The sequence below is a fragment of the Etheostoma spectabile genome, chromosome 4 (assembly GCF_008692095.1).
Source record: "Etheostoma spectabile isolate EspeVRDwgs_2016 chromosome 4, UIUC_Espe_1.0, whole genome shotgun sequence".
Taxonomy (NCBI): Eukaryota; Metazoa; Chordata; class Actinopteri; order Perciformes; family Percidae; genus Etheostoma; species Etheostoma spectabile.
In genome coordinates this window covers 14,265,900-14,291,206 of record NC_045736.1, presented here as the reverse complement: position 1 = coordinate 14,291,206, position 25,307 = coordinate 14,265,900, and the positions used below count along the sequence as shown (strand labels likewise).

The window sequence follows — 25,307 nt, the reverse complement described above, 5'->3', positions numbered from 1 at the left end:
TCCGACTGCTTCCTATCTGTTGTGCGTCATTTGTGTGTCACTGAATCAACCTTGGATGACATGATGAAGAGGACTAAAACAAACCAAATCTTTTCTCTTTCAGAAAACAAGCATCTGCTACCTTTCCTTTCCTGACTCCAACTCAGGTGAGTTCCTGTTGCAGCCTTTTTTAAACTTTTGTCTCTGAATGCAGCAGAACCAGCAGACCACTGTGGAGACTTTGGCCTAACGTTATGGTGAAGTGTCAGATTAAGAGCTGGGTAAAGCCAGCCATCCAAGGCCTTGTTTTGACCTGTCACAATATCAGCAAGCATCACAAGCATGTCAGTTCACACCTGGCAATTGAATGTGTCTCCACATACGTTGTGAATGCCCACATGTGATCGGATCTCACTTCCCCGGTTAATATGCAAATAAACAAGTACATCATTCCTGCTACACAGACTGTATAATTAGGCAGCCTACATAATTGAATGAAAATCGTTTTTGTTATTGTGTTTGTATAAGTTTCAGTTGTTACTTTAAGATACATTACTTACATACATTAATACAAAAACATGCAGTGACGAATGAAATAGTGCTGCCTACAGGCTGTCTGTGTGCCGAAGGACGTACACTTTTTTCTGCCCAGGTGCGTGATGTGTTTTTGTGCTTGGATTTACGTGTACATTTTATGAACCTTAAAACTAAGGATGTCTACCAGTGGTCTAAGGCAGTGATTCCCAAAGTGGGGGTCGGGACCCACAGGGGGGTCGCGAGCAGGAGAGGGGGGGTCTCAAGTTGATTTCCAGAAATAAAACAAAAATTTAAAAACAATTAGAAATAGCATATATCAGCCATGATTTTAATACAAGATAAAACTCGTGGCTAAATTTAAAATAAAACCAAGCAAATAAATAAAAAGGCAACAGCTCTTTTGATTTTCACGCTTATAGTGTGTGCACGGTTGCGCGCAATGTTTATATACGTTTATAGTGGGGGGGTCGCGAGTCATTTGCACCGTTACTTTGGGGGTCGTGGGCTGAAAGATTTGGGAACCCCTGGTCTAAGGGACCTGAGCAGGAGAGACGTTTTTTGACCCGTCCACACTGTCCACGACAGTCGAGTACTGAGTCTAACAAAACGTTGATTACTCTTCATGATCAAAAATTATAGACTTTAGATTATTTATCAGTTTCATCAGTGATCAATCCGACAAAGAAGATGATATTGTTTTTAAACAACATTTTGCCTTTAAAATCATTAGATTCCCTTGTGGATGCCAGGGAAGGTGGGCAATACTCGGCACAACACGCTTTGACATTTTGTCAGTGTGATAGTGGTGAAACCTACAAGATCAGTTGCAAAACTTTACAGGTGTGCATCAAAATAAAGGCTGAGTTCGGAAATGGGCGTGGTCCAAGAAAGGGTGCAGGAAATAGGGGGAGTAAAAAGTAGGTAACCCCCCTCCCCCCACATTTATTTGTCTTCAATCCACTTTGACTGTGGTTTAGGGTTGGGTACAGAAACGGCGCCGGTTCCTGAACAACCGGTATCTACCGGACCTAATGACAACCCAGATTTCGGTGCCTCATTTTGTTGCCACTTACATGCCTGCGCTACTCTCTGGTGCTCTGAAACAGACGTTGCAGGCAACAGAAGCATCACTGCATGTCATGCTAGTTAACGCTAGTAGCTAGTTAACACTACACTTGGTAACGTTAGCCTTCCGTTAGCTAGTAGCTGGCTTACACTGAAAATGAGGTGTGGCTGTATTTCACTGTGAAGGAACACCGGGACATGCAGCAGTCTCCAGCTACAGACAGCGCTTCTAGCTGCAACAGTCTTTGACACAATGGCCACTGCCCGAGTCGGAGTTGTTAAAGAAACAACACCAACAGGAGTTAATGGTGCATTTAATTGCACCTCGTGAGCTAATGGTGCATTCCAGTGCACCTCGAAAAACTCAAGCTGTTGTTGTAAAGAACCCTTCTGCCATCAAGGGTTTCTTCTTTTTGTTATTTAACAGCAATTGACTGTTAAAATAAGTTGTTGTTGTTATTACATTTAAAATTATTAAAATTTGACCATATGGAAATAAATATATATTGAAAAATATTAGCAATAAACAAGCCGTCGGTATTTACAATTTTTTTCCACAGCTTGCGATCACTTAAGCCAGCTTTAAATGAGACCAGGCTTCGGTATTTGGTAGTCATAATTACATCTAGAGCTGTAACGATGTCGATTTTTCAACAAAATTGAATTGGCATCAATTCTGATGTTGTCACGTTACCATTTAACCTTTTTTTTTTATTATTCTCGTGTCCCAGCTTTTTAAATGTAATTGTGAATATCTGCTGCCGTTGTCTCTAGAATGGTACGCTGAATAGCTTTGGGTTTTTTTTCCTCCAAAACGAGTCATTTAAAGACATCATCGTGGACTCTGTGAAACTACGATTGACATTTTTAATAATTTAAGAATATAAAATTTGCAATCCTGACTATTGTGAGATTAATTTTACAGCGGTTCTCAGCCAATTAATCCACAAATCCGACATATTGTGATTCATAAAAATAAGGGCACAGTTCCTCCAAACATTAGACTGATCCTTCCGTGATGATAAAGTAAATTCTTCTTCACTTTACTGCGTCCATTATGCTAACGAGGTTCTCCCCGGCGATACAGACAGAGCTGGCAGGTTCAAATGGAGTGACTCACACACTCTGATCAAAGTGAATAGAACCACACGGAGAAAATGAAGAGCATTTGGAGCCTGTGAAGTCAATTCAGACTGAGAGTCAAAGCTGCGGTTCAGCTGCTGATGGCTTGTTTCACACTGGGGGGTCTCGAACGCAACCCGACTGCATGATGTCATCGAGCCTTGGCTCAGGTCTTGTGTGTGTGTGTGTGTGTGTGTGTCTGTGTGTGTCTGTGTGTGTCTGTGTGTGTGTGTGTGTTGTACTCTAATCTGCTGAAGGATGTGCAGAGGTCACGTGGGGGACAAAGGCCTGTCGGTGACACCTCGGACATTTCCTCTTTTTTTTTTTTTCCTGCTTCCTCTTCCTGTTTGTCCAATAATCAGGAGGAAACCAGGAAATCCCTGACAAGAGCTGACTGGTGCCCATTAAAATCACAGAAACATGCATCTAAATCAACTCTAACCACTATTGTAGTTGTGGATAATTGAATGTTTTCTTCCTCTCGAATAGACACTTAATCAAAAAACACCACATCTGTCTTCTGTGTTCCCAGGTTGCCTTGGCGACACCCAGTTCTGCTTTCGCTTTCGTCAGGGTTCCAACAGGAAGTCGTCGCTCGGCTGCTTCCTGGAAACCACCGACCGGGACGCACCACCCTGTCTGAAGGTTAGGAAGCCACACACACACACACACACACACACACACACACACACAACACACACACACACACACACACACACACACACACAGTCAAAAAAAAGAGCACTCACAGCACCACCTACAAATATACAAACACGCAGCAGTGTTTCCATCTGAGTTTTTCTGATATAAAACTTAGTTCTGATTCTCTGTATGTGTTGCAGAGGGAACAAGGCCATTACTACGGTTACGTGTACTTCCGTCAGGTGCGAGACAAATCCCTGAAGAGAGGATACTTCCAGAAGGTCAGTGTCAGAAGTCAGTTCAACTTTAACAAACCAAACACTTGCCAACATACACAGAGCCATCACTAAATCAGTAATATAGAAGAAAGCTGCGGCCTGTAGCTCACACACCTATCCTCTCCACCCTCTCTCTCCCCACCCTCTCTCTCCCCACCCTCTCTCTCCCCACCCTCGCTCTCCCACCCTCTCTCTCCCACCCTCTCTCTCCCCACCCCTCTCTCTCCCACCCTCTCTCTCTCCACACCCTCTCTCTCCACCCCCCTACCTCTCTCTCCCACCCTCTCTCTCCCCACCCTCCCACCTCTCTCTCCACCCTCTCCCCACCCTCTCTCTCCCACCCCTCTCTCACCTCTCTCCCACCCTCTCTCTCTCCCACCCTCTCCTCCACCCCCTCTCTCCACCCTCTCTCTCTCCACCCCTCTCTCCACTCTCTCCTCCACCCTCTCTCTCCACCCTCTCTCTCCCTCTCTCTCCCCACCCTCTCTCTCCCCACCCTCTCTCTCCCCACCCTCTCTCTCCCCACCCCTCTCTCTCCCCCACCCTCTCTCTCCCCACCCTCTCTCTCTCTCTCCCACCCTCTCTCTCTCCACCCTCTCTCTCCCCACGTCTGCATCGTCCCTGTGGAAATGGCCTAAAATGCCCCCAAAATTAAAAGTAAAACAAGTTGGTTGTCGTGTTACTTCTTATGGATTTATTTGGTGCTAATGACGCATGATTGGTGGTTGTCTTGTTAGAAAAAGGAAAAGCAGAAGGCTGCGTCCCAGCTAAAGCAAAAGAGTGTCAAGTGTCCTGGAAGGAGGAGTTTGGTTGGCAGTAGAGGATGTTGACGAAACAACTACAATGTTTTTCTAAGTCTAAGGCAGATAATAGTGCATCATTTTCAAAGGAATGTCTGACTCTTCATCTAATTGACTTAAATCTTTGTTGTTATTTGATAACCACTAAAAAAAAAAAAAAACTTGGGGCAAGTAGAATTTTTTCAAAAACACCTTAACATTGAATCCTGAAATTGTAAAGTGTGTCTGTGTCTCTCCCTCAGTCTCTGGTCCTGATCAGTAAGATGCCCTATGTGACGTTCTTCCACTCGCTGTTGAAGATCATGGCTCCAGAATACTTTGAGAAACAGGAACCCTGTCTAGAGGCTGGTCAGTATGTTTACCTGTCTACCTGTCTAGAGGCTGGTCAGTATGTTTACCTGTCTACCTGTCTAGTGGCTGGTCAGTATGTTTACCTGTCTACCTGTCTAGAGGCTGGTCAGTATGTTTACCTGTCTACCTGTCTAGTGGCTGGTCAGTATGTTTACCTGTCTACCTGTCTAGAGGCTGGTCAGTATGTTTACCTGTCTATCTGTTCCAGTGGCTGGTCAGTATGTTTACCTGTCACCTGTCTAGAGGCTGGTCATATGTTTTACCCTGTCTACCTGTCTAGTGGCTGGTCAGTATGTTTACCTGTCTACCTGTCTAGTGGCTGGTCAGTATGTTTACCTGTCTACCTGTCTAGAGGCTGGTCAGTATGTTTACCTGTCTACCTGTCTAGAGGCTGGTCAGTATGTTTACCTGTCTATCTGTCCAGTGGCTGGTCAGTATGTTTACCTGTCTACCTGTCTAGAGGCTGGTCAGTATTTTACCTGTCTACCTGTCTAGTGGCTGGTCAGTACGGCCATTTTAAACTATTATAACCTTGGTGTGGCTGCAGGGTGAATGTTTTAATCTCATTCAGATCAGTTTTTTTGTGTATTTGATTGACAGCTTGTAATGACATAGACCGCTGGCCGACGCCCCATCCTGGACGAATACTCACGCTTCCCATTATGGGCGTGGTAATCAAGGTACACACACACACACACACACACACCACGTACACGTACACGTAGACAATGATTAAAGTGTTCAATCTGTGACTTTTTTTGAATTGGTGTGCCACTGCAGGTTCGCATCCCAACCTCTTACGACAAACCAGGAACCTCCCAGCTGGTCCAGTCCGCCCAGGTGATCACACACAAAACACACACACTCTCTCTCTCAGGCAGACACACAACACACACACACACACTACACTCACTCTCTCTCACTCACTCACTCACTCACTCACTCTCACACACACACACACACTCACACACACAAACTAAAATAGTTTTTTTTTTTTTTTTTTTTACATTTTGTATTTCTTTTGGTATTTTTTTCCACGAATGTATATTGAAAACCTGATTATTTCAGCTAAGAGAGTCTGTCTGTTTTCCAGAGTGACAGTCAGGTGTCCATCGTGCTCCCAACCATCCATGAAGTCGACCTCTTCAGGTGAGACCTGCAGGTCGCGTGTTTAACTTGTCCACGATACACATGCTTGTGTCAGGCTTTGTTTCCAGCTGCTGTTTGGTTCTCTTTAGCTGTCAGAAATAGTTTTTATGGGACAAAAAGATAAAGAGATTGTTCCTGCTGTAGAAGGTCTTCATTGCTCTATTTAGTTTGTTTTTCTAAAACGTGATTACACACTTGTACAGTTGGCGTCCTCATTCACAGAACTCACCCACAGGGTCAGTGTGTCCAGCATGAATACTGTAGTCATGGTTTTTATGAAAAGGTCAGTTTAGCTGTTTTTGTTGCAGCACGGTCAGCCTGTTGTGTTAATTTGAACATTTTGTATTCAGGTTTAAAACAACACACAGTCTACACCCCCTGCTCTGTTTAAAATGTAAAATTCAGAAACAAAAATAAATCGGGAAACTCCACTGAGATATCCTGATCAGCCTGTTATGTCGACAGATGTTCCCCAGCACAAAAAGAAAAGTTCAACAAGGCACAGGAAATACATTTTAAAGAAATAATTGTTCTGTCAATATCATTTGTGCTGAGAAATTGGTAAGAATAACAAAAATGTAGTTCACTTAAAAGTTCATTTAAAAAAATAAAATCACTTTTAGTCGTACAATTCCTTACATTACAACACTTTCCAACCCATACTTTAGTTTTGTGGACTGTTGAATACCTTTTTCTACCTTTTCAGGTTATCATTAGTTTCACGTAATTTCAATACTTTGCAAAAATCTAATAGGAAAGACTTGAGTCGTGGTCAAGACGGTGAACTATGTCTGTACAAACAACCATTGTAATGTCAAGATAACAAAACTACATGCACTCTAAAACTCCTCTCTACAGGTGTTTTTATCCAGTCTTCTTCCACATCCAGATGTTGTGGGAGTTAGTGTTGCTGGGGGAGGCACTTGTTGTCATGGCACCGTCGCCGGCAGAGTCGTCGGATACCGTGCTGGCATTGGTCAGGTGAGTGTGAGAGGGTTAGGGGCAGCTACAGAACAATTTGGGACATTTATACCAAATAGCTTTACATTTTAAAGCACATTGGAAGTCCAGTTTGATTAATTGAATGTGTTTTCTGAATCTTAACTTTTAAGTCCTAGAAAAGACAGAAAATGTCTAAAATATGTTGAAACACCCCCTTTTCTTAAAGATACTTTTGTAAAAAATCAAAATAACTTTAAAGATCTTCATTGTAAAGCGTTTACACAATGATTTCCATTCTTGTTAAATGAACCATGAACAATTGATGAGCATGCGCCTGTTATTGTTATTGTCAAAAAGACAACAACAGCTCATGGGCGGTAGGCAATTAAGGTCACAGTTAAAAGAAAATTAGGAAAGTAAAGAGACCTTTCTACTGACTCTGAAAAACACGAGACGAAAGACGCCCAGGGTCATGGTGCAAGGAGGCATGAGGACAGCAGATGTGGTCAGGGCAATACATTGCAATGTCCCTACTATGAGACACCTAAGACAGCGAGACGGGAAGCACAGCTGATCGTCCTCGCAGTGGCAGACAACATGTAACAGCACCTGCATAGGATCGGTGTATCCGAATATCACACCTGTGGGACAGGTACAGGAGGCAAAAACCAACGCAAGAACTGTCCGGTCTGGTGCAAGCCCCCCCCCCCCCCCCCCCCCCCCCCCCATTCAGGGACACATTATTGTATTTCTATTAGTCTGAGTATATTAAATTCAGTGAAATGTAGCAATTTTGTTTCTTGGTGAACTGTTTGGTGGGGAATTACCTAGATACAGACTGTATGAACTATGTTTTTTATTTCACAGATGACATTAGTCCCGACATTGTGCTCATGAATCGGGTTATTCACGGTTCAAACTTTAGGATTTCTCTGTCTTTGTGTCTCTCTCTCTGCAGCTGCATCTCCCCTCTGCGTTACTGCAGTGACTTCCGGCCGTACTTCACCATCCACGACAGCGAGTTTAAGGAGTACACCACCAGGACGCAGGCTCCGTGAGTAAAGACCAACCAGCACAACAGTTACCACGTCGCACTGGAGCAAGTTGCTGACTTCCCATCTGCATCTGCTAAATGAAATACGGTTTTATTCAGAGCTCAGCTTTTGATTTATTTTGAAGTAGATTATTTTCAGCTTATTGTTAAACTTAAACTAAAATGAAAATAAGCAGTGAAATATAAATGAAATAAAAAAATAATAAAACCTTCGAGTAAAACTAAACTGTAACTATATTACCAATTTAAAATAATAATTCAAAATAAAATAAAAATGACCCATTTCAGTTTTAGTTTTTTTATATAACTACAAAATAAAGGAAACAGAATTCATTTTTGTCAAGTTATTGCTGTGCCGTAATCTCTTCACATTGGGCACTAAAGTAGGGCAAAGATTATACATTAAATATGGCTACTCTCCAACCATCTGTTGTTGTTTTTTTATAATTGTATATGTAGCAACAAACTTCTGAGACGTTATACCTGGCCCTGACCAAAACAAACTATAAGCCATTGTCAAACTAATTATATAAAAACTGAAACAAATCTTAATATGGCAAAAACACTCTGAAAACTAACCTAAACTAAAAATTAAAAACTAAAATAAATGCTAAAATTCTGAACTTCTATAACCGTGTCAGGAGAATTTTCTGTTCATCACAGTGTTGAAATGTTCCAATATTTTGAAATCAGACTTTAATTTGTATTAATCAGCTGGACCAGGGTTTCCGTGTGCAGTGGTCTTAAAAAGGCCTTGGGCGCCTGGGTTGGCTCACCTGGCAGAGCGCACGTCCACATATAGAGGATCACTTCTCGAAGCAGCGGCTGCAGGTTTGACTCCGACCTGCAGCCCTTAGCTTAATCCCCCCCCCCCCCCCCCCCACTCCGTGCATGTCGTCTGCTGTCCTATGTGATGAAGGCCTAAAATGCCCACCAAAAAATTGTGAGGCTTTAAAAAGTCTTAAATTCAATGAAGTATTGTGTTCCAGGTCTTGAATAATTTTTAACAAGTTATAATTTTCCTACGTCCATGTAACTCTACCTCCTATGCTCATTGAAATGGTTTTGGTGTTGCAGTTCTTTCTTTCTATAGTCCAAATATAATTTGCTGTAAATGTACAGATTATTATTATTATTACTCCATGTAGATTTTTATTCAATTTGAATAAATGTACAAGTTAGCAAATACTTTTGTGACTCATTTTGTTGCATTTCAATGTACTTTAACATTGTTATATAGGTCTTAAATTTCATTCATAAAGGTCTTAAAAAGACTTGTTGAAACCTGCAGAAACCCTGTCAGTGTTAAAATGTTCCAACAGTCAGAAATTATAATTTAATAATTTCCAGAAAGTCAAACCCTCTGTAAAGATGGTCCTGCTCTCTGCAGTCATACCTGCTCTCCCCCCCTGGAAGGTTTAAGTTGGAAGGATATCAGCGTCTTTCTCCTTGTTCCTGTTGTTGTGCATAGAGAGCTGTTGGTATTTGCCAAAGCTAATAATTGTAGTGTCATCTATGATCTGTCTCTGTGTTCTCTCTGTTTCTACAGGCCATCAGTCATTCTGGGAGTGACCAATCCCTTCTTTGCTAAAACCCTGCAGCACTGGCCGCACATCATCCGCATTGGAGACATGAAGCAAGCAGGTAGATACAACTTCTACTAGTCTAGAGGTTTTCAAATACTTCACTCAAATCTTAAGTTTGTCGCATTTCCAACTTCAGCCTCCCAACTTACCTCAGAGATGTACACTCTGGATGGCCAAAAGTATGTGGAAGTGTACTTTTGGTATTGGTCTGGTTTTTTTTATTTTTTACTACTTCATACTTCTACTTCACGACATCTCGGAAGCAAATATTTAACTTTTTTGACAGCTATAGTTAGTTTTCAGATTACAATTTTCCAATCCCTTCCTTTCCATTGAAAACCAAATTTGGTGATTCTGAATTAGAAATGTTCTGGTTACTTAAAGGGTGAAGTGTTTGTTTACAGGTTAAACAAATTATCCTTCTTCACCAAAACGGAGCAAGCTCGCCCCTCCCCACATGTTTCCGTAACTGCCATGACCCCAACCATCTTGTCGGTGATTGGCTGGAGTGGTTTGTTGTGTATTGGTGCACAGCCTGTGCCTCTAGTGTTTATTTGACGTCTGCGACCACTGTGTTGTCCTCTCGAGACCGGGCTTTTTCACGGTGTGTTCGGGGGCGGGCATCTAGCGGATCAAGTAGAGATTCCTACGAGACAAAAATGAAATTGCGCTGAAACCATGCAGGAACTCCTAAAGCACCTTTTTAAGCTAAAAAAAAATCTTTAAAAAGCCTCTTGGATCAGCTGGAAAACGCATCGGCACAAAGCTACAAACAGGGCTGTTTTTCTGACACCATAAAAACTTGAATTTTTAGAGATATGTGGTTTTCACAGGATTGCAATACTACAAAAGTATGATAATCTATAGAACGTGATGCATGCTGTAGATTAAACTACCCCACAGCGTGTAAAGGAGTGTTAATCTCGGCCCACCTCTGTGTTGAGTTACTGTACAGCTGTAAGTCAGCCGTCGGGTAACCGTCTGATCTCTCCATCTGTCCGCTCCTCTCAGGAGAGATGGCCAAGCAGATGAAAGTCAAGAAACTGAAAAACCTCAAAACTCTGGACTCTAAACCTGGTAAATACTTCATACACTTCTCTCTCCCCTCTCTCCCCTCTCTCTCTCCCCTCTCTCCTCTCTTTGTGTGGTGTGGTGTGTGTGTGTGTGTGTGTGTGTGTGTGTGTGTGTGTGTTGTGTGTGTGTGTGTGGTGTGTGTGGTGTGTGTGTGTGTGTGTGTGTGTGTGTGTGTGTGTGTGTGTGTGTGTGTGTGTGTGTGTGTGTGTGTGTGGTGTGTGTGTGTGGTGTGTTCTCAGTTCTGCATTTCTGATGATTTTGATTGAATATAAAAGACACCACTAAAAAAGGATGACAGTGACATTATAAAGTGTAGTAGTACTGATATTTTCTTTCAACAAAAACAAAAAACCTTGACTATCTTTCGCGGTATGTAGCAGAACTTTGCGATGTGCTTATTGCACCAGCTGATTGTGTGTGTGTGTGTGTGTTTTGCAGGTGTGTACACTGCATATAAGCCGTATCTCAACAAAGATGAAGAAATCATCAAACAGCTCCAGAAGGTGAGGGCTACATCCCAGGTCGTTAAATCCCATCTCTTTTCCTGGACTTGCTTCCCTTCCTCGCATCTTAGTCTGTCCCACCGCGGAAGCAAAGGAGAGACACGAGCAAACCATGAGAGGAGAGAGGAAACGTGGAGGAAATGTGTTTTTAGAAGGGTGAGACGTGTCCTCTGAAGCATCAGATACAGATACATGTTTAATAATTATGATTTTCCGATTGTTTTTCAGGGTGTTCAACAGAAGAGACCCTCAGCAGCCCAAAATGCAATTCTTCGACGCTACTTCTTAGAACTGACCCAGAGCTTCATCATCCCACTGGTAACAACCAATGCTTTTTATTCTATCTTTACATTTCCAAGATGGTTTTGTCTCATAGTGACATGGTGCTGTCTGGTTTTTGTCTTTGTCAAAAACGGATACATTTTATTGTACGTGTTTCTATTTTTTATATTTATGATTCTTGACTTTTGCAGCACTTGTTTTTTTTCTTTTCTCTTACTATGGTTATTGTATGCACAACAGTAACAAGCACAGTTCCTTGCATGTGGAAATCTACTTGACAATAAGCCTGTTTCTGAAATGATTTAACAGTGTGCGTGCGTGTGTGTGTGTTACAGGAGCGCTACGTGGCTAGTCTGATGCCTCTCCAGAAGTCCATCAGTCCTTGGAAGAGTCCTCCTCAACTGCGACCGTTCATCCAGCAGGACTTCATGAAGACGCTGGAGAAAGCCGGACCGCAGCTTACATCCAGACTGAAAGGAGACTGGATAGGACTCTACAGGTACACACACACACACCACACACACACACACACATTCCACACAATATATTAGTGTGGATCCACGGAAGTACATTTCCAAGATAAAGCCTGACATCACACGCCATTTGTCAGGCTTTGCCCGTCACCTTCTACTTTCTGTGTGTTGCCGTTCTCAAACTCCCTTCTAGCTTCGAGCTTGCAAGCCTCACATCCTACTGAACAATTAAGGAAGTGTTGAGTTTACCTGAATATAGAGTAACAGAACGAAAGAACTGATAAGTAAAAATGATTGGACTCAATGATGGAAATGCACATAATCCTGAGGGCAATGTGAACTCATCACGTGTGGTTTCCTCTGCGTCTGAAGGCATTTCCTCAAATCTCCCAACTTTGACGGCTGGTTCCGCAACAGGAGGAGAGAGATGACCCACAAACTGGAGGCTCTGCACCTTGAGGCGCTGTGTGAGGAGGTAGGTAGGAAGGAAAGGAAGGAGGGAGGGAGGGAGGGAGGGAGGAGATTCTGATTCTGTAAACTAGAAAAAGCACCTGATATTTTAGACTTTGACTAAATCAGCCTGACACATTCTGCCCCAAATTGTACCAAAGCTTCTAGAGGTTTTGTGGACAAAAGAAAAAAGTCCATCCAGCACCATGACGGATAGTTTCTGTCTGTCTGTCTGTCTGTCTGTCTGACTGTATCTGTCTGTCTGTCTGACTGACTGTATCTGTCTGTCTGTCTGTCTGACTGTATCTGTCTGACTGTATCTGTCTGTCTGACTGTATCTGTCTGTCTGTCTGTCTGATTGACTGTATCTGTCTGTCTTTGTTTCGGTCTATCTGTTTGTCTGTCTGACTGACTGTATCTATCTGTCTGTCTGTCTGTCTGTCTGACTGACTGTTTGTCTGTCTGACTGACTGTATCTGTCTGTCTGTCTGTCTGTCTGACTGACTGTCTGTTTGTCTGTCTGTCTGACTGACTGTCTGTCTTCTGTCTGTCTGTCTGTCTGTCTGTCTGTCTGTCTGTCTGTCTGTCTGTCTGTCTGTAGGATCTGCAGCAGAGAGTCCAGATGCACTCGGAGGTAGAGACAGTTGATCTGGTCCTGAAGCTGAAAGATAAGCTGGTCAGTACAAACCCATCCAAAGCATCAGTACCACAAATATTACTGCTCATACTGTCACTGCTGCGTACTACTACTATGACTATTACTGCTACTTCAGAACAAAAAGCTTGAGAACCAATGCTTTAAATCTACTGCTTCTACTAGTTGTAGCATTTTGAAATCCCTTCATATTAATGTCAGTTTAAAAAAAAAGAAAAAAAAAAGAATTATTTGTGCTTATACAGTTTGTTAATTTTCTCTTGGCTGCAGAGTCAGGCGGAGAGGGACCACCTCCCAGTGCGTCTGGGGACTCTGTCCAAACTAAGGGCCCACATTGAGGCCGTTATTCTGGCCCTACCAGAGGACCTGCAGGGCATCCTCCACAAGCCCTCCACACCCTGACCTTTAACCCTTTGGCCCGCAACCCTAACCCCAGTTTGAGCTTGTTTTAAAGTTTCTTGGGGGGGGGGGGGGGGTAGTGGGTCTCCTCCCAGTTGGGTCCCTGTTGGCTCCCAGATGGATGGACCACCTGTTTGTTCAGACCCGGCCGCAGTTTGAGGACCTCTTCTGGTCCAACGTAGAAAGCACACCGAATATTTTTGTTTCCCAAAGTATTCATCCAACTTTAGTTGTATTAACATCTTTTCTCCCCAAACCTCTACTGTGGAGACTAGACGTGCCACGTCTCAGGAGAGGTGAGGCGTTCAAAGGATCAGGCCGCAGCGGCTCGACATAAACTCCCTTAAAGAGTTTTCAGGAGGTGAAACAGGTTTTCACATTAGAGACACATTAGGTAAAGTGAGAGAGCTCATCTGGACCTTTTTGGGGGGGCTGCATGAAGAAGGATCTGTCGTCACTTTAAAAGTAAGAGCAGGAAGAATAACCCAACTGACATTTCACCCTAAGCATTTTTACCTTTTGACATTTTTAAGGTTTACTTTTTTAACTAACGATGGACTGCTGCAATGCGATGGAAGTGACTTTGGAGTATTTCATCCATTTAAAAAAAAAAAAAGGTTTGTTAAAAAAGTGCACTTCATCGCCACACACACAGCTGTTATGCAAACAAACTGAGCCGAGCAGTGCTTTACAATGACGTTTTACTACAACGTTGTCCGTTCAAACACACAAACACAGAGAGCGTTAAGCACCAGCGACCCTGTTATGATTTGTTAATTTGCCACGAGCTAATCACTTCCCCTTTATACATTTCACATGATCTTTGTGACAAGATTTTGTCTTAAAATATAATAGCTTGGAATTTGTATTGTATTGTACCCTAATTACTTTTATTTTGATGAATTAAATATGGCCTTAAGTCATGTAATATATATTTTTTTAAATGTACGTAGTAAGTTTGTACGAGCAGGTTTAAATCTAAAATGGAAGATTGGTTTTGTGATGAAAATGAAACTTCTTCAGCGGCTCCAGCTGTCTGCACCGATGAACCTGCACTCACACTCAGCGGACATGTATATTTGGGAAAGTGAGTGCTCGATTATATGGAAAAAAAACTCATAATTACAATTATTTGGGCCAATAATGAAATCACGATTATTATGCATTTACTGAACCTAAATAAACAGTTAAAGAAATGAACAGTGGAAACACCTTAAACTTGGAAATTTCCCTTAATACTTTTCCTGTTAAACTTTTTTGAATTCCCCCAAAATAAGTTTGTTTTTATAAAACATAATGTGCAAAATAATCGTTTTTCCTCAATCGCATTGTTTTTGTGATCGCCATCAGCCGAAATTGCGAATAGAATGTGATTAATTGCACAGCCCTACATCGTTAAGGGATCGTGTTTGATAGCCAGGACAACCCCCCGCCCCGAAAGTCCGAACTGTCGGCTCTGAAATGGGAGGGGTCCTATAGATTGCTGGTGGCTTGTGTGGCTCATCAAACAAACCTTCCAGCTGGCGTCGTTTGCATTGAGCTTTTTGATTTTGGCGAACCTGACGCTGGTGCCTTACAGGAACGAGAGCAGAACCAAGTAAGGATAAGTGAGAGCTGTGCTTCGTTAGCTGCAGCTCTTTTTACTTTTTTTAACACTAAACTAAATTTGCTCTGCTGAAGAGCAACTTCTGACAAACGTTGAACTCTGAAGATCATCCTGCTCACGATCCTCTGTGTTGAAAACGCAGCTGAAGTCTGTTTTAAATTGTTTTCTGAAGAAAGTGAACCACACCGATGCAATATCGAACTAAAGACCTATAAAGTTACAGAGGAAATACAAGAAACCAGACACATTCAGTTGTAATAAAGAGACACTCCTCACCGCTGGGTCTGTCCGGCATCATTTCTCCGCATGTTTTAGCCCATAAAACTCAAATTATGTTTGATTAATCTACTTTAGACTATATATTTGGATTGTTTTCTTCTTGATTTCAGGTCGTTTCAGTGTCTCAAGACTTTGAGTTACATAGAATCAAATCAACACTTTTGTTGTCATTACTTAGCATTCCTCATGGGGGGGGGGGGGGGGGGGGGACCAGAAATTACACTCTAAAAAGCTTTAAATGGCCAAAAAATACAAATTCCTCAGTTTGATCCTTAAATTTAAAATCATTGAACTCAAAGTTAATGATTTTACTTAAATTCATAAAAATTCTTGGACACCTACAATGTAAAAGAAATATCAAAACCATCTATAACAACAGCAATAACGGAACATTTCACTTATTATTAATTTGTATTTTCAGAGTGTGAACGAGAAGAGCGTTTTCTAAAGGTGTAGTTAGCGGTTAACGGCACACACAGATATTTGATGATTGCATTTCAAAATATCACTTGTTGGAAAACGTTAAATTAACCTCTTGTCAAAATTATGGATTGTGGTTTTTTTTTCTTCTTTTTATTTTAGGACATCATGTAACACATGTTCTATGAATGCTCCTCAAGCAGATCATTGTAAAAAAAAAAAAAAAAAACATCAAAAAATATGTGCTGGTTGGGAAAACCTGTGTAATCTGGTTGTTGGGCAACCATGAAAGTTTTATATATATATTGAAAAAAAAAATGATTTTAACAATTTTACATTTTTTCATAGAGGGCTATTGTCATATTCCCCCTCTGTAGAGATGTGTTGTACATAATGGGGTAAAGTTAAAGGGTGGCACAGATACGATGTACCATAATTATTTTGCTATTACAACAGACGTCTTACTAAATACAGAGCTATAAATGTGTATTGCTCCATATGTTAATTTACCTTTCTTAGGCTAATTACAATATTGTTGAGCCACCTTGACATTTTGAATTTGTTGTTCGTACGCTAAGAGGCACTAAAAATCTAAAGTTTTAGCATTTCTACTGATTCTGAGAACATAAAATGTGATTGTTATTTTTGGACCCTATTTCCAGAAAACATTGAGATTGGACCATTTACGCAAAATCCCAGATAAAGATTTATTATTAACTTAAGTTATGAAATCAATGTAGTGAAGTAAAAAGAACAATTTTTCCCTCTCAAATGTACAGGTATACTCAAATAACTCAAGTAAAGCAACTTGAAATTGTACTTAAATGCAGTACATTTAGTGAGAAATATACTACTACCACTGCAAGAATGATCCAATGTTTTCCCACGTTGAAACCATCAGCGAAATGTAATATTGTAAAGTTATGAGTTGTTAGTTTGTCGGTTTCCTTGGATGACCGTTGCTACTTTGTTAGCTTTAGCTGCTTAGCCGGTGTCAGTGAGTGACACCTAATGCTCCCAAAATATTTGGACCAATCGTTCTAAAGACGCTAACGAATTCAAAATGTCAACGCAAGCACACGCATTTACCTCTATATCACTGTTTTTGGTTTTATTAAAGCCATATAACCACTGCTACTAAACCACTCGGACGCCCTGAAGAACTACAGTGGAGATGAGAGTTTGTAAATGTCACAAGGAAGTCATCAAGCTCACATGTTAACGTTTTCACATGTTACCTTTATTGTAACTTGAAGTCTTTTGGAATATACTCACTGCTGAGTATCTCTCATGACATTGTTTGCTTTTGCGTGATACAGGTATAATAAAGAAATTCACACAGCGGCCATTTTTTAAACCTTTGGGAAGTTTTATCTAGAAGATGAAATACACTTGTTACAACAATTAGATCATAATGATGCTACAATCCAGAGCAGTACATATTTTCTATACTTCTTCTGGCCCATAGTGCAAGCTAACATCAACTGCTATTATGTTAGCTAAGTTCATGTACTGTTGTACGTTGTATAAGTGAGCTAGTTAGCTTTCCAGCTAGCAGTTACGCTAGCTTCTTGTGTGTTGAAAACACAGTTTAAAAAATATATATATTTTTGAACTTCTTAGCAAAAAGCTGTGTATTTCCACATCCAGATGTTATGAAGCAACATTACCAATCGTTTGGAGTTGTTTACATATACTAGATCAAATATGTTGAATATATATATGGTGTATACACGCTAAAAGTACTGTTTTGTAAATGGACTCTGGTTGGTTTAGCGCTAGCTACGTCGTAGCTGTTCTTGGGAAACAGAAAGGTCTTAAATATGTTATAAAATAGTCTATCTCCGAAAGGTTAAGTAACTTAACACTTCACCATCAAAACAATACTGTATGTATTTAAAATGTTAGCAAAACTGTGGTATTGTATTTAGAGTATATTTTGCTAAGACTCGCATCGCTAAACCAACAAGAATCCATGTAACTAAATAGTCATTTTAGCATCAAAAAGTACACTTCATTCAGACTCAACTGACACCAAATAAAACTACGAAAAGACGTTTTTGGTTTTCTGTACACTTTTCCAACCATGACAACTCTCGTGTTGGTTGAAATAAACACGTACTTTGCCGATTTACATGTGAAAATATGTTGGCTCTATACACGCTAAAAGTACTATTTTTTAAATGGAGTCTGGTTGGATTAGCGCTAGCTACTTCATAGCTGTTTCTGGCAAACAGAAAGGTCTTAAATAGGTTTTAAAAAGTTCTATCTCTGAAGGGTTAACACTTTTATTACTTTTTATTAAGTTGTATTGCTATTAGTATGTGCACCAAGTAGTAGGCACACTGTTAAAATTTCTGCGGAATTTTCTAGTTTTATAATTTATATTGTTTAATAATCCCCAGTAGGGAAATTACAATTTACACTCTGTTAGTAATCGCTACACACAGGCCTGAAATACACACACACACACACACACACGCTCAGGACCTATTCATGCACAAATGGAGAGATGTCAGAGTGAGTGGGCTGCCAGCTGGACCAGCACCCTGAGCGGCTGGGGGGGGGGGGGGGGGTGTACGATGTCATGCTCAAAGGCACCTGGCAGTGCCCAGGAGGAGAAGTGGTATCTCTCCAGCTACCGATGCACACTCCGTACTTTGATCCGTATGGCAGTAGTATATGTCTAAGTATATGTTTTAACATACAGTGTGTATGCATCTTATTAATGGCTTCACTCCTTAGTTACCATGGAGCACTAAAGTTTATTTCAAATATCAGGCTCTAAGTTACCATGGCTACCCGTGTGCTGGTTGGCCGGCTTTGTCAATCAGGAAACTTAATCACAGGCCTTGTCTCATTTACAGTGGCTAGAATAAGTTTACACACCCCATGTTAAAGTTGATTAAAAAGAGGAATAAAAAAAATTGATCTTAATGCCTCGGAAAATCCGACCTTTTAAGGCCACCAGATTTCTTTGTGAATGAATGATGTATTGTAAATAAATAAATGTTCTTCCTTAAAATACAGGGAGCATAAGTATACACCCCCCTATGTTAAATTCCCATACAGGCAGCCTAATAAAGTTCTCTTGATCTTTGGAATTAAAATAGCCCCCCCCCCTCCTCATCATCACATATTCTTCACCATACCTACATAGGCATAGGGAACTTTTCATTAGATCATCTCTCAATGCAAATCAGACCAGCTATTAAGCTAACTGACATAAAACCATGCCAATCTCTAGGTATGGTGAAGGGTATGTGATGATGTGGGGGGGGGGGATTTTAACTCTAAAGGCCAATGAAACTTTATTGGCGTCCTTAAAAGGTTTGATTTTCCTACGTTTTTTTAATTAAAGCATTAAGATCAATTTCCAAAAGATGTTTTTTATTCCTCTTTTTAATCAACTTTAGCCTGGGGTGTGTAAACTTATTCAAGCCCCTGTAATTCATATTTCCTTCATATCTATGTACATTTATCCAACTGAAAAAGGCTGGAAGCTCCTGTTGCTCCACTCTTGGACATGTGCGCATTTCTCTATGTCCTCGACGTCCATCTTGAAATGCAAAAGAAAGGCTTCTATGTATGCTGCTCCTGGGACTTGGAACTTGTTGCTGCACACTGATCCTGGTCTAGTGGAGCTGGTCTTTAAATGTTTTCAAAAGTAGGTTGAAGGTGTAGCAGAAGGGTCCATCAGGTAGTAATTCAAATGCTTTGACAGCCATTTGCCCCTGTACGACCTAGGATCCTATCTATCTATCTATATGGATAGATAACAGACAATACAATTTCAAATCACGCCACACACATACGTGTGTAATTAATTGATGTTGTGCTCATTGATGTTGTTTGTAGTGTGTGAACATTGCAGAAATGAGAGATTTCCCATGCTTCCCTCCCTGTAAACACGTGTGAACCACACTGTGCAGCTGCTGTAATGATAGAGTGGTGATGTGGCCTGTTTGCTCGCGTGCTGGAACTCAGTTTGATTTCAAAAGAAAAAGTAGTTCTTAAGTAATATTTTTAGACATATCTTAAGTTCTCAGCAGGCACATGTCATACAATAACTTATTAATATTGACAAATCTAATTGGCTTACATTAAAAAGTGCGATTTATGTGACAAGTACTTAAAATGGTAGTTGAAAAGTAGAATCAATAGTGTTTTGTGGGTTAATATGGTGCTTTTACCATACCTATAACTTAATACCATCATGAGCCAAACTGCAATTAAAACGATGAAATATAACATTTGCACAAATAAATAATAAACACTGAATAAAGTGTAAACCGATATTTATTTGAAACATGCAATGAAGAAAAAAAAAAAGCACAGCCAACAATGGTATAAAATATAACGAGCTTACCAATTCATGTATCCCGCATCATTTGCAACAAGCCAGTGGAAGGGGGGCAGGGATGCCCTCTACTGGGAGGAGCTTCTCTGCATGTGTCAGGCCGCTGTCCTGGAGAGACGGGTATGGCCGCATGACATGGGACGCTCCAGGCTGCAGCCATATACTCTTGGTCCTGGAAGAGCAGCTCCTGTGGAGGTTGAGGGAAGACCCTCTTTTTCTCACGATAGCAACGGGCCTCTTTAGTCGCCAACAGTACGGCCTGTTGACGGTGGGCAGGGGCCTCTGGGTTGACGATGCGGATTAGATAGACAGATAGATAGTTAGATAGATGTTTATTAATCCTCAGAAAAATGGGAAATTTCGGTGTTACAGCAGCAAAATCAGTCACAAAGCACAGAATATAAATATACATAAAAAATACTAGGATACAATATACATACATACAATATACATGAAATAATAATATGAATAAAGTAAAAAGAACAAATATTTAAATATGTACAGGATGGGGAAACAAAAATTTGCAACTGCTTAAATAATATGCTAAAATGTTAAAATGTATGCTAGTTGTAAATAAACCAACTGTGCAGGTTGCATTAGAGCAGTAGTGTGGTGTCCAGAAGTCTCATCTAGCACCCAGTGACGACATGTTAAAGAGTTTTATTGCCTGTGGTAGGAATGATTTCCTGTAGCGGTCCGTGCGGCATCGAAGCTGTCGGAGCCTCTTAGAGGAGGAGCTCCTCTGTTGGACCAGTGTGGGGTGGAGAGGGTGGAGCTGCTCCTCTGTTGGACCAGTGTGGGGTGGAGAGGGTGGAGCTGCTCCTCTGTTGGACCAGTGTGGGGGGAGAGGGTGGAGCTGCTCCTCTGTTGGACCAGTGTGGGGTGGAGCGGGTGGAGCTGCTCCTCTGTTGGACCAGTGTGGGGTGGAGAGGGTGGAGCTACTCCTCTGTTGGACCAGTGTGGGGTGGAGAGGGTGGAGCTGCTCCTCTGTTGGACCAGTGTGGGGTGGAGAGGGTGGAGCTGCTCCTCTGTTGGACCAGTGTGGGGTGGAGAGGGTGGAGCTGCTCCTCTGTTGGACCAGTGTGGGGTGGAGAGGGTGGAGCTGCTCCTCTGTTGGACCAGTGTGGGGTGGAGAGGGTGGAGCTGCTCCTCTGTTGGACCAGTGTGGGGTGGAGAGGGTGGAGCTGCTCCTCTGTTGGACCAGTGTGGGGTGGAGAGGGTGGAGCTGCTCCTCTGTTGGACCAGTGTGGGGTGGAGGGTGGAGCTGCTCCTCTGTTGGACCATGTGGGGTGGAGGGGTGGAGCTGCTCCTCTGTTGGACCAGTGTGGGGTGGAGAGGGTGGAGCTGCTCCTCTGTTGGACCAGGGTGGGGTGGAGAGGGTGGAGCTGCTCCTCTGTTGGACCAGGGGGTGGGTGGAGAGGGTGGAGCTGCTCCTCTGTTGGACCAGTGTGGGGTGGAGAGGGTGGAGCTGCTCCTCTGTTGGACCAGTGTGGGGTGGAGAGGGTGGAGCTGCTCCTCTGTTGGACCAGGTGGGGTGGAGCGGGTGGAGCTGCTCCTCTGTTGGACCAGTGTGGGTGGAGAGGGTGGAGCTGCTCCTCTGTTGGACCAGTGTGGGGTGGAGAGGGTGGAGCTGCTCCTCTGTTGGACCAGTGTGGGGGGAGAGGGTGGAGCTGCTCCTCTGTTGGACCAGTGTGGGGTGGAGCGGGTGGAGCTGCTCCTCTGTTGGACCAGTGTGGGGTGGAGAGGGTGGAGCTGCTCCTCTGTTGGACCAGTGGGGTGGAGAGGGTGGAGCTGCTCCTCTGTTGGACCAGTGTGGGGTGGAGAGGGTGGAGCTGCTCCTCTGTTGGACCAGTGTGGGGTGGAGCGGGTGGAGCTGCTCCTCTGTTGGACCAGTGTGGGTGGAGAGGGTGGAGCTGCTCCTCTGTTGGACCAGTGTGGTGGAGAGGGTGGAGCTGCTCCTCTGTTGGACCAGTGTGGTGGAGGGTGGAGCTGCTCCTCTGTTGGACCAGTGTGGGTGGAGAGGGTGGAGCTGCTCCTCTGTTGGACCAGTGTGGGGTGGAGAGGGTGGAGCTGCTCCTCTGTTGGACCAGTGTGGGGTGGAGCGGGTGGAGCTGCTCCTCTGTTGGACCAGTGTGGGGTGGAGAGGGTGGAGCTGCTCCTCTGTTGGACCAGTGTGGGGTGGAGAGGGTGGAGCTGCTCCTCTGTTGGACCAGGGTGGGTGGAGAGGGTGGAGCTGCTCCTCTGTTGACCAGTGTGGGGTGGAGAGGGTGGACTGCTCCTCTGTGGACCAGTGTGGGGTGGGAGGGTGGAGCTGCTCCTCTGTTGGACCAGTGTGGGGTGGAGAGGGTGGAGCAGTCCTTGTTGCATGTGGTGAGAGGTGAGAGTGTCTACTGGGGCTGCCATCTTCACTTATAGATACTGAAATGCACTTAGACACAGTAACAGCACAACATTAGCACTAAAACATTATTTTAAATGATCATATATTCAGTTTCTAATATGACAATGCGTGTTAGTGTCCAAAAGGTCAGTGATCAGAGCAGGATGACAACTGCTTAACCCCGATTCTTCAGATGAAGATAACTTTGAGGTAGAGGACGGAAAACTTCTGAAGTTGACATTTGATCCACTTTTCAGCCCATTTTCCTCCGGCAGTTTGTATGCCATATCTCATAATCAGTTAAATATCCTTTGTCCAAAAACTTGCCAGTAAAACTTGTCCATCTGACCATTTTTATCTGATTCAATGCATTCATGAGATGGCACATGCTGTTATGGCACCAACAGAAACATGAATTAGGTTAGTAATGTGTAAAAAGATAATGCTTTGTTAAAGCAACAATAACTTTATTCTACATGATTTTTCAACCAGTAGTAATGGAATTTAACGACAACTAGGCTGACTAAGCTTTGACAGTCATGACAGTACTATAATGAGGCATTCTTTCAGTCTGGGGACTGTCTTTATTATAATTATTCACTGTCTTTACAGCCATCTGAAGGCAACATTTACAGTATTTGGAGAAGAGAGAGAGAGAGGAAGGGGAAGACGCCTGGACCTAGCCAAATTTAAATGAATAGTGGTTGTGATATGGGGCTAGAATTGTTTCTTTATTACATGCGAGAAGAAAAAGACTGAGAGAAAAAAAAAGTTTGAGAGAAAAAGTTTTCATTCCAATAGCAAAAAAAATCTCTCTCAAAACTTTTTTAAACTCTCAAATATAATTTTTGCTATCAGTGTAAAAAAAAAAGAATTTCCTCCAAAACGCAAAAAAACTGTCTAAAAAATTTTTTTTAAAAACCCCAAATATATAAGTTTTTGCTTTCTTTTCTTTCACATGTGCTGTTGGGGATGTACACATATAATAAAATATACTTAAAGTTTTCGATAAATTTGTTTAACGTAGTGTTTAGTAGTAACAAACAATCAAATTTTTAAGGGCCCCCGATAACGTTAGTAGGCCAGGGGGAAATTTGCCAAAAAACGACCCTTTAGCTAACGTTTGCAGGGGGGCCCGAGGGAACCGGGACGCTATAACTATTCCGTTTTGGGGGACACAACAAAAACAATTTTTAACAATATTGTTTATCACGGTCTTTAAAGTTTTGGGAACGTTACCTTCACGGTCGACGAGCTGCTGCTACTAGCTAGTTAGCTTACATAGCTAGCTGAACTGTACCATTACAGTACTTTCCCAAACCAAAAAAAATAACTGGCAGTACTTTAAAATGAGTGTAAAAACATCCCCATAGTTAATTAGTTCGGCTTTGTAAAATTTTAAAAAAAAATTTAATTCAAATTACCGAAATACGGTTTGCCCCGGGGCACCCGACACCTCGGTCGACCTCACGGCAGGTTAGTTTTAAGTCGGCGTGTGGTTTGTCTTTGTCGGCGAATCCCCTTTTTGGATTGGTTCTACCCAAAAGGACGTCCACAGAACGCGGAATAGGCGACAAACGAAAGGACGTAACTAACGTAACTGATTATGTTTTTTTTAAAATCCAAAACATAACAACCCCTGGTTTCTAAGGGGGGAACAGACTTCCTTCTACAAAAATTTTTGCAGAGGGGAAATCGCCTTTTCAGGACTAAAACAACGTTTACTCAACTTTTTTTTTTGTTTTGACCTCATTGGGATATGATACAAATAGGGTTTTAAAATTGTTTAAAACTGTTTTTTTTCGTGTTACAGTGAAGGTGATTTGAGCTAGCTAGTTGTAGAAAACGTCGCTTTTTTTGTAGTGATTTTAGTATTTTTTATTACTAATATAAATATTGTTTAATATTATCATTAGCCCAGTGTCGGACTGGCCCTCTGAAAGTAACATATATAACATTAATAATGAAATAATGACAATTTTTTGTGTTGTTATTTTTCAAAAAGTTATTATCTATATATACACTAACCACAACTCTAAGCGTCACAACGACGTCTTTGATTGGTCCAATAAGTCGCTGTTGCCATGGAAATGTTTACAGTCCATGTGCCCGTGTACAATATAAGTCTATGATAGTTTCAAGATGTTTTTATAAACGCCGAATCCATTATTATTATTATTAATTATCACCGACCAACGAGGGGGGCATAAGTATACACACCCCTATGTTATATTCCCATAGAGGCAGGCACATTTTTATTTTTAATGGCCGGTTGTTTATAATAATAATAATAATAATAATACATTTTATTTGTTATGCACTTTACATTTAAACAAATCTCCAAGTGCTACAGTAAGATCATAAAAGCAAGGTATAAAAACATCAGTGTAAAATATCTATAAAATAGTGCAACGACATTTTTGTGCAAAGTTAAAACTCATAAGTTCTGCTAAAAAGAAATGTTTTTAGTCCTTTTTTTAAAAGTCTCAAAAGTCAGGATCAGGATACTATGCATCCTGATAAAGGTTTTCTACGTATGGTGGAGGCTATGTGATGATGTGGGGTTATTTTAATTCCAAAGTCCAAAATATCTGCCTGCCTCTACGGGAAATCAACACAAGTGTGTTACTTACTTATGCCCCCTGTATTTTAAGGAACATTTATTTATTATACATTACACATTCACAAAGAGAATTGGTGTCCTTAAAGGTTGGCTTTTTCATTTTATTTTTAATTAAGACATCAAGATCAATTTCCAAAAGATGTTTTTTTTATTCCTCTATTTAGTCAACTTTAGCATGGGTTCATAAACTTACGACTACCACTGTATGTGTCTATTGTACGTTAATACTTGACTGATTCATTTTAAAGTACATTGTACTGTAGTCTTATGATTATAAGTGACCTTTTGCAGTTTTGTT

The 25,307-nt window shown here is 41.7% G+C and overlaps 1 protein-coding gene across 1 annotated transcript in view; it reads left to right on the top strand.

The window, feature by feature from the left end:
- dennd6a (DENN/MADD domain containing 6A) overlaps positions 1 to 16,986 on the top strand; it is a 20,862-nt gene extending 3,876 nt beyond the window's left edge. The window contains exons 3-20 of the mRNA XM_032513753.1: positions 104 to 146; positions 3,236 to 3,348; positions 3,546 to 3,626; positions 4,666 to 4,771; positions 5,375 to 5,454; positions 5,555 to 5,614; positions 5,868 to 5,923; positions 6,782 to 6,904; positions 7,824 to 7,919; positions 9,469 to 9,563; positions 10,517 to 10,582; positions 11,018 to 11,082; positions 11,311 to 11,400; positions 11,700 to 11,863; positions 12,210 to 12,312; positions 12,889 to 12,963; positions 13,213 to 13,433; positions 13,472 to 16,986. Coding sequence (XP_032369644.1) covers positions 104 to 146; positions 3,236 to 3,348; positions 3,546 to 3,626; positions 4,666 to 4,771; positions 5,375 to 5,454; positions 5,555 to 5,614; positions 5,868 to 5,923; positions 6,782 to 6,904; positions 7,824 to 7,919; positions 9,469 to 9,563; positions 10,517 to 10,582; positions 11,018 to 11,082; positions 11,311 to 11,400; positions 11,700 to 11,863; positions 12,210 to 12,312; positions 12,889 to 12,963; positions 13,213 to 13,344 — 1,548 coding nt within the window. The 3' untranslated portion in view covers positions 13,345 to 13,433; positions 13,472 to 16,986. The remainder of the gene's footprint in view (positions 1 to 103; positions 147 to 3,235; positions 3,349 to 3,545; positions 3,627 to 4,665; positions 4,772 to 5,374; positions 5,455 to 5,554; positions 5,615 to 5,867; positions 5,924 to 6,781; positions 6,905 to 7,823; positions 7,920 to 9,468; positions 9,564 to 10,516; positions 10,583 to 11,017; positions 11,083 to 11,310; positions 11,401 to 11,699; positions 11,864 to 12,209; positions 12,313 to 12,888; positions 12,964 to 13,212; positions 13,434 to 13,471) is intronic.
- Positions 16,987 to 25,307: the final 8,321 nt, after the last annotated feature.